Source organism: Cucurbita maxima, unplaced genomic scaffold (assembly GCF_002738345.1).
Source record: "Cucurbita maxima cultivar Rimu unplaced genomic scaffold, Cmax_1.0 Cma_Scf00040, whole genome shotgun sequence".
NCBI classification, from domain to species: domain Eukaryota; kingdom Viridiplantae; phylum Streptophyta; class Magnoliopsida; order Cucurbitales; family Cucurbitaceae; genus Cucurbita; species Cucurbita maxima.
Window position 1 is genome coordinate 361392 of NW_019272056.1, and position 6853 is coordinate 368244.

The 6853-nt window shown below is 34.4% G+C and overlaps 1 protein-coding gene across 1 annotated transcript in view; it reads left to right on the top strand.

Moving 5' to 3' along the window:
* Positions 1 to 6490: 6490 nt before the first annotated feature.
* The window catches only part of LOC111469576 (U2 small nuclear ribonucleoprotein B'' 2-like), a 3253-nt gene continuing 2890 nt past the window's right edge, over positions 6491 to 6853 (top strand). The window contains exon 1 of the mRNA XM_023114892.1: positions 6491 to 6667. Coding sequence (XP_022970660.1) covers positions 6595 to 6667 — 73 coding nt within the window. The 5' untranslated portion in view covers positions 6491 to 6594. The remainder of the gene's footprint in view (positions 6668 to 6853) is intronic.

Consider the following 6853-nt stretch of genomic DNA (forward strand, 5'->3'; position numbering starts at 1 on the left):
GATTTGGAAACCTTATTCTAAATTAAGTCACTCTACAATCTAACTTGATCAAGGCTTGATTGAATGGCTCGGGTGCAATTCTACAACAAGAATTGCTTGAAACTTAGAAATGACAAATATGATGCTCGAATTTCTAAAGGAGACGTCTCAATTTGAGATCTGAATTACATTCATCCACGAATCTGTTTTTTACAATATATTGTGGGTATTTATAGTCTCCCGACAAAAGACGTTTGTGGCAAGGATTCAATCCCGATATGTTTGTGGACGGGATTTATTCCCGATCCCCTTTAATCTCCACAAAGAATAAATCAAATTGATCATTTGGCTTTTACATAATTTATGAAATTAAACATAGTTTTTTTACTTGAAATCAATTGAGCTCTTCGAGCGTAAGTTCGAATTCTGTTGTTTAGCAATAGATCCATTTGGAACACACTAAATTTTGTTGACATATTTTTTTGAATCTGCATGACATTTTTTTAATTTTCTTGGCAATAGGTCCATTTGGAACACCGTGATTCTTATCATTTTCCCCCTCTTTAGAAGAATTCGTCCTCGAACCAGAAAAAATCATCACCTTTTTTCGTCACCTCCTTTTGAAATGTTTTGATCAAATGTAAATATTTTTTGAATCTTCTTGGCAATAGGTTCATTTGGAACACCGTGATTCTTATCATCTTCCCCTCTTTAGAAGGATTCGTCCTCGAATCAGAAAAAATCATTCCCTTCTTTCCGTCACTTCCTTTTGAAATGTTTTGATAAAATGTAAATGCTTCACTCACAAAAATATTAGAAGGAAATTAAGTTTATTAAATCTATAAACTACTTTCTTAAAGAATAAGTCGGCAGCATGTTTTGCATCATCTATAAATCTATCTGACACATGCTTCATCTTCTGCAAACAAAAGTGTTTATGCAACATCTTATAAACTTTATTAATCCTAAGATGTCCTATTAAGGCACCACCATATGTTTCTCTCAAATACAAATCTTTTATAGTGCATTTAGTAATACAAAACATTCTCTTAGTAATTAAAAAATTATGAAACACATAATAATCATCCACCATTTTTTTTTTTTTTTTTTTTCAAGACGAGATGCATAAATAGTTCTAAAGTCTTGGTCACCTCTATATAATTCAATAATATGCTCAACTCCAAGAATTTTTGTAGTAAGAGAAGTAAAAAGATCATACCTTTTAGATAACACATGAGTTACTGTATTATCCTTACCTTGCTTATACTTGATGACATACAAAAATGTTTCAATAAATTCCACCCACTTTGCATGTCTACGGTTCAATTTGCTTTAACCCTTCACATACTTCAAGTTTTCATGATCAAAGTGGATCACAAATTCTCTAGACCATAAGTAGTGTTGCGGCACATGCAATATATGAACTACAAACAATTCTTTATCATAGGTAGGGTATTTCAATGTTGTCCCATTTAGTTTTTCACTAAAATACACTCACGGCTTTCATCTTGAATTAAAACAACACTTAATTACGACCAAACCACATGCATCACATCCAATTTCAAAAGTTTTATAAAAGCTAGGCAAAACAAATAATGATGCATGACTTAATTTGTTACTCTTGCATTCCTCCCCATTTAAAAACAACATTATTTTTCACTAAGTCATTCAATAGTTCAGTTATGGTTCTTAAATCATTTATAAATTTCTTATAGAGGTTAGCTAACTCATGAAAACGCAGAACTTTACATGCACTCTTTGGTATTGACAAATCCGTAATGAATTTAACTTTGTCTCTATCTAATGTTATTCTACTTTTATCAACTATGAAACCAATAGAATGAACTTTTTCCATGCAAAAACTACCATTATTAAAATTAAATTTCTCTTTTTCTATGTGTAATCAAGACTAATTTAACATGCTCAAGCAAAATCTTCAAATAAATTATAATATCATCAATATAAACAACATGTTTTCTCATATATTTTCTCAAAACATTATATATTAAGCGCATAAGTGTACTAGGAGCATTAGTTAACCTAAAAGGCATAACAAACCATTCATACCATCCAAACTTAATATTGAAAGTTATTTTTCATTCATCTCCTACGTGCATTCTAATTTGATGATATCCAGATTTCAAAATAATTTTTAGAAATAGACACGAATCATGCAATAAATCAAGCATATCGTCTAACCTAGGAATAGGATGTCGACACTTTACCGTGATTTTGTTGATGACTCTATTATCCATGCATATGCGCCAAGGTTCATCTTTCTTTGACACCAATAAGTCTCGTATAGAACATGAACTCAAACTTTCTGGTATATAGCCCTTCTTCATGAGCTCCTCCACTTGCCTTTGAATGTCTTTTGTCTCTCTAATGGGAGGTATTTCTTTATCTTGAAACATGTCTTCAAATTCCTGTAAAAGAGATTGAAAAAAACTAAGCAAAGTCAAGTTGTTATAGTTAGAGACCAAAAATCCTCCATTGTACATCAGTACAAAAATTGATTTTTGTGAAAACCTTCTCACCTCTCAAGTGTAGCCAAATAACTATCTCTCTTCCTCTTTTCTTCAATTTCATTTACAAAGTCAAGTTGTTATAGTTAGAGACCAAAAATCCTCTATTATACGCTTAGTACAAAGATTGATTTTTGTGAAAACCTTCTCACCTCTCAACCGTAGCCAAATAACTATCTCTCTTCATTTTTTCTTCAATTTCATCTCTTTTTCATTTTCTTTTTTTCTCTTTGATTTTTCTCTACTTTTTCACTAACTCTTGTTTTTCTTTTTAACTTTTTTTCCTCAAACTCTTTCTTTCTTTCCTCCCACTTTAATTAATCAGCAAATACATTTGCAAAACTCAAAGGTACAAGAATGATTTTTCTATCATCTTTTACAAAAAATACCTATTCAAATAGACATCATATATAATCCTCCTGTCAAATTGTCATGGTCGGCCAAGCAATATGTCTCCAGCATGCATTGGCAACACATCACAAAGAACTTCATCTGTATATTTTCCCAAAGTAAAAGATATTAAAGCTTGAGAAATTACCTTCATTGTTCCACTATCATTGAGTCATTGGAGCTTGTAAGGTTTAGGATAATCTTGAGTTGGAATTTGCAACATTTTGATCAACATAGTACTTACTACATTGGTGCAACTTCCACTATCAATGATAAGACTACAAGCAATCCCCTTGACTAAACACCGCGTGTGAAATAGGTTGTCTCTTTGATCATCAACATCATTCTCCATAAATTGAGTTTTAAGAAGTCTTCTTGTAATAAGTGCCAAATGAATATCATCTTCTAGTTTCTTCTCATTCTTCTGGACTTCTTCAACTAGATCATTGATCTCCCCTTCATTTTTCTCGTCTTGGTTCATGATTGTACAAACAGTAGTTTTATATGCTTAGGACCTCACACACTCAACTCACTGATTTTACACTCAGGAACATTCGTGTTTAACACACAAAGGTAGGCTATTTGGGAAAGTAACTAATTTCTTATCAAGGTAGATAATATGGATAAAACAATTCTGATAGTAGCGAGCTATTCAAGACAATCAAGACAAGGTAATTATGTAGTAACAACAAAATAAAACAAGAAATGAACAAATAAATAAGGGACAAAAATATTTTTGGATATAATTGCAGACTGAAAAAAAAAATGAATTCCAAAAAGAATGGTCGTGAAGATCGAACACAACAATTCCAGATTTATATGCTTTAGGGAAAAATGAGAATAGAAATTTATTTTATCTTCAAATAAACGTGCAAATGGTATAATGATAAGGATATATTAAGAACAATATGATAAGATTTTTTTTTTATTTTTTATTTTTTATTTCAAGATCTAAATATGATCTTTATCAGGACACTGGGAAAGATAATGAAAAACGTTGGAAATGAAAGTAAAAAAATAAATGGACAAATTTAAAGAAACGATAAACAATAGCATAAATGAAAAATAAAATCAATTCTAGAGTCGGCCACAACGATGTAAACCTAGACTCTGATACCAAATTGATAAGGTAACCATAATCCTCAGCCCAACGATTTGGAGCAAGAACCCTTGAATCAAAAATAATTAACACCTCTTTATACGAAATTTGGATCAACAAGAGATAAGGATTTGGATCAACTAAGAGATAAGGAATTTGGATCAACCCAGAAATAAGGCTAGAATTAGATTTGGAAACCTTGTTCTAAATTGAGTCACTCCACAATCTAACTTGATCAGGTTTGATTGAATGACTCGAGTGCAATTCTACCACAAGAATTGCATGAAACCTAGAAATGACAAATATGATGCTCGTATTTCTAAGGAAAACGTCTCAATTTGAGATCTGAATTACATCCATCCACGAATCTGTTTTTTACATAACATATTGTGGGTATTTATAGTGTTCCGACAAAAAACGTTTGTGGCTGGGATTCAATCCGATATGTTTGTGGACGGGATTTATTCCCAATCCCCTTTAATGTCCACCAAGAATAAGTAAAATTGACCTTTCACTTTTACATAATTAATGAAATTAAACATAGTTTTTTTTTTTAACAAACATAGGTTAGTTTTTTTTTAACAAACATAGGTTTTTTTATTTTTAACAAACACGTTTTTTTTACAAATGTTGATGTGATTGAGTGGTTAATGAGACATATTTTTTTGAATCTTCTTGTCAATAGGTCTATTTGGAACACCGTGATTCTTATCACTAGCATCCTCGCTGACACCCCGCTCGGTATCTAGCTCTGATATCGTTTGTAGCGGCCCGAGGCCACCGCTAGCAAATATTGTCCGCTTTGACCCGTTACGTATGGTCGTCAGCTTTACGGTTTTAAAACGTGTCTACTAGGGGAAGGTTTCCACACCCTTTTAAGGTATGATTTTTCTTATAAATTATCTTTAGCATGTTTGTATGTATTTTAAATTATAAACTTTTGGTTGTTTAGTGAGGACTCCAATTGATGCGTGTACCAGCACATTGTTAGTTTAATAATTCTTTCAACTTCAGTTTCTTTTTTGAATTATATCTTTCTATCTGTTATTTTTTAGTCCCGAACATTTAACCAGAAAAAGAAATAAAAGAAGTGAGGGACGTAAGTTCATGGCAAAAATTAAAATTTTCAGGCAATGGAATCCATACAAGCTACAAAAAGGATGGAAGACAACGAAATGAATCAAACAAGTTCTTAGTACTAACCATGGCAAGTTCTCTAGCAACGTATTGGTGGAGTAGAACGAACAGTCACTGGTTCTTCATACTCACTGAACGTAAACCAGTTGTCATTCTGTACAAGAAGTAACATACTATTGCCATTAAAATTAATTTTGGAAGATTTAATTCATCCAAGAAACTTACTATTAGAAATCAAAAAAGGGTAGATGTAGATTTGTGCCTCACTTGATCAATAGCAATGAGCACAGAAATATCTTTCACAAGCGATAGTTCTCTTCTTAAACGAACTACCACCCCAACAGCCGCATGAGTGTGCTTGATTCCAGTATCAATTAAGTCACATATAAAGTTGAACCCATAGGCATCGTCATGCAATCAGCCCCTTTCACCATCCCAACGCCAGTTCCCTTTGCCAACGGTATAGGTTCAGAAATTTGACACAGCATTTGCAAATCTCTCCTTAATAAAGGCAGTTTTCGAAGGAAAAGTGAGAGCTCAAAGAGTACCATGTAAAGTAAATGGGTCACTGTTTCATATTATCCACAGTACTCACATGATTAGAGAGATTTAACTTTTGTCAACAGAATTAGGAAATATATCATTGAACTACATGTCTAAATCTGATGCATATACAAGGTTCGAGAGTGAAAAAGACCAAAAATAAAATAATAAAAACATGAGTTAGCGATCCAAACGACTTCAGATACGTACTCGAATTAGAAATAATTGCCTGCATCCTTGCGAGTGAGCTGTGAGAGTGAAGATGCGGAGGTAAAGAGAGGGCGACCATATGTGCCAACATCGAATGAGGGATCATCATCAGAAAGCGCCGCATATAATTCGTCTGAAGCAGCAGCGAAGGCGGAGGGATCATCGGCGGCTTTAGCGTCGGCCTTGGACTTGCCCTTCTTGGCCTTCTTAACGGTGGATTTGGTGGTCTTAGCTGAGTAGTTTGAAACAAGAGATAGGGTAGGAGAAGGATTTCAATTGCAGAGGTGGTGCTTAGAGGCAGCGGCTGATGCTCTAAAAAATTGACCTTAAAATTTTCCGGTGGTCGGGAATGAGAATGATGATGAACGCGAGGTTTCGGGTTTCGCCGGACTCTGAAGTGCGCGCCCACTGCCAACAGCCTAACACGGCGCCAAGTAGAGATGGGGTAAAAGTTGCTATTTTTATATGTTTCAGGGATAGAATGGTACTTTTGCAAGTTGAGAAAGGCCTCAGCCCAATGAAATTGTGATTCTTGTTAGGCCATTTAGGCCTCAGCCCAAGGAAACTTTGAAGTACGATCTAGAGCCTTTTGCTTGATAGGGCTCTATTCTGCTTCCGACAAGTCTACTTCTTCCTGCTCATTCGAAAAACTAGATTTCTGTCCGTTGCTCCGTGATTCTCTGTAAGCCGAAGGCCCTGAACGTGAGTTCCATGTTATCGGGCGATATACCACCTAACCAGAGCATATACATCAAGAATCTCAATGAGGAGGTCAAGAAAGAAGGTGATTCACTCTTAGCTTTTTGCTTTACCCTACTCTATCCCCTGTGTAAATGTGATTTCTTCTTATCCATTAGTCGACAACGAATAATTGAAGTGATCTACGGGACATTTTAAGTTTTTCATTTCGCCTTCGGCTCTCAAAGTTCATGCCGCTGTAGGTTTCCCGGGGGGGGGGGGGGGGGGGGGG